The 1,644-nt window shown below is 52.6% G+C and overlaps 1 protein-coding gene across 1 annotated transcript; it reads right to left on the bottom strand.

Annotated features, from left to right (window-relative positions):
- Positions 1-288: 288 nt before the first annotated feature.
- Positions 289-1,253, bottom strand: LOC133912763 (cysteine proteinase inhibitor 8-like). The gene has a single exon (XM_062355667.1). It carries the CDS (start codon positions 1,115-1,117, stop codon positions 746-748), a length of 372 nt encoding a protein of 123 aa, XP_062211651.1. The 5' UTR covers positions 1,118-1,253; the 3' UTR covers positions 289-745.
- Between the last annotated feature and the right edge of the window lie 391 nt (positions 1,254-1,644).

The following is a 1,644-nucleotide window of genomic DNA, read 5'->3' as shown; positions in this document are numbered from 1 at the left end:
CACCTTCGGAGTCCCTTCGATCGACTCCCTTACAAAGCCCAACGGAGATGTTCGGTCAACTTCCGAAGGCCCGTCGATGCCTTTGCCTAAACCGGCATCCGGACACGCTTTGAAGACGCCGAGCACCCATAAAGTACCTTCGGCATATCAAGGATTCTTGCAACATGCAATAACCATAACGATTATAGATTGTTAGTAAACAGTGCTCGGAGAGACTTTTAACCTAGCTCAAAAAGAGGTCTATGAGACTATCCCCAACATTCAGAAACTATGATCCTCCATGCCAGATTGAGGAACTTTTATTTTTATTAAAAAGGAAACACCTACGTCCAAATTATTCCAGCTGTTTGACACTAGAGGAGCATATCCGGTTCCTGAGGCTTCACGTGCCTTACTACTGTTCCAGGTACTTCAAGATATGTATGCCTGGTATGAAGTATAAGCAGCACGTGGACCCCCGGTCTCACGAGACGATCACCATAACTCCACACACACAGTCAAGACACAAAACGTTGATTACAACGTTATCATACCAGTATAATCTACTACTACTAGTACATATTCACGATCAGGTGCATGCTAGTCCACAAGGCTCACAGATTAATCACACAACAACGAGTAGTAACACGCACTCACTTATAGTAAACGCATAGTATTAGATGTAATTAACCGGTATACGAAAGGACGCTGACGTCGCCGGTCGCTCCGATACGCGGCGTCGGATGGCCGGGCGGAAGCCGGATCATCAGTAGCCGCGGATCGCCGGCTTGAAGGAGGTGAGCTGGCGGGTGTTGGTCCAGACCTGCTCGTACACGACGGCCACGTACGGCGGCGCGCTCCTCCCCGAGGCGTCCGCCGCGTCGATGTACAGGCGGTAGTTCATCCCGGACACCACCTGCTGCTCGCCGCGCACCACGCGGCGGAACCGCAGCCCGTCGCTGGCCAGCCTCTCCTGCTTCGCCTGCGCCAGGGCCCACCCGCCGAGCTCCTGGATGCGCGCGTCGCCCATGTCCGGGATCGGGCTCCACCCGCCCAGCACCCGGCCCGCGCGGGCGGGGCCGACGGCGGCGACGGCGAGTGTGATGAGGAGGACGAGCAGGAGGAGGGATCTCGCCATGGCTGGATCGGGGGCTCTAGGATGAATCAGTGCTCGGTGATTGCGTCGGAAACGAAGAGGGGTTTGGAACGGTGGATATGGGAGACGTGATTGCTTTGCCTGGCGTAGAAGAGGAGGATACGGTTCGGCAGCAAGGGCATTTAAACGGAGTCCTTTTTTTCCCTTTTTTTTTGTTAAGAAGACAAATATTTTTTATTCCCTTTCCCTGAAACCTTGTGACAAGGCGACGGGGCCGATTCCCGTGACGCCTGTCGTACTCGCACTACATGTTCGCACCCTCGCACGCGGAAATCGGGGATTCGGGGGGCGCCAAGTCGCCGAGTGTCGACCAACGATGGCTGCGCTGCCCCTCGTTGATGAACGTCACCACTAAACACAAAGCACATACATAAAGCCCATATAGATTAACTACCAGAAAGCAAATGAATATTCTGTGCTACACGTACATATTCAAGATTTAAACTTTCACATTTGAAATATTTAGTCCATCAAGACATAGATTTGTGATATGGATGGATATTACCATC

Source organism: Phragmites australis, chromosome 3, assembly GCF_958298935.1.
Source record: "Phragmites australis chromosome 3, lpPhrAust1.1, whole genome shotgun sequence".
NCBI lineage: Eukaryota > Viridiplantae > Streptophyta > Magnoliopsida > Poales > Poaceae > Phragmites > Phragmites australis.
Note: the sequence above shows the minus strand (reverse complement) of the source record. Positions and strands in the feature narration are given on the sequence as shown.

Bases quoted from the DNA above. Each gene is read 5' to 3' on its own strand.
- LOC133912763 (XM_062355667.1), bottom strand. From the start codon at position 1,117: ATGGCGAGATCCCTCCTCCTGCTCGTCCTCCTCATCACACTCGCCGTC.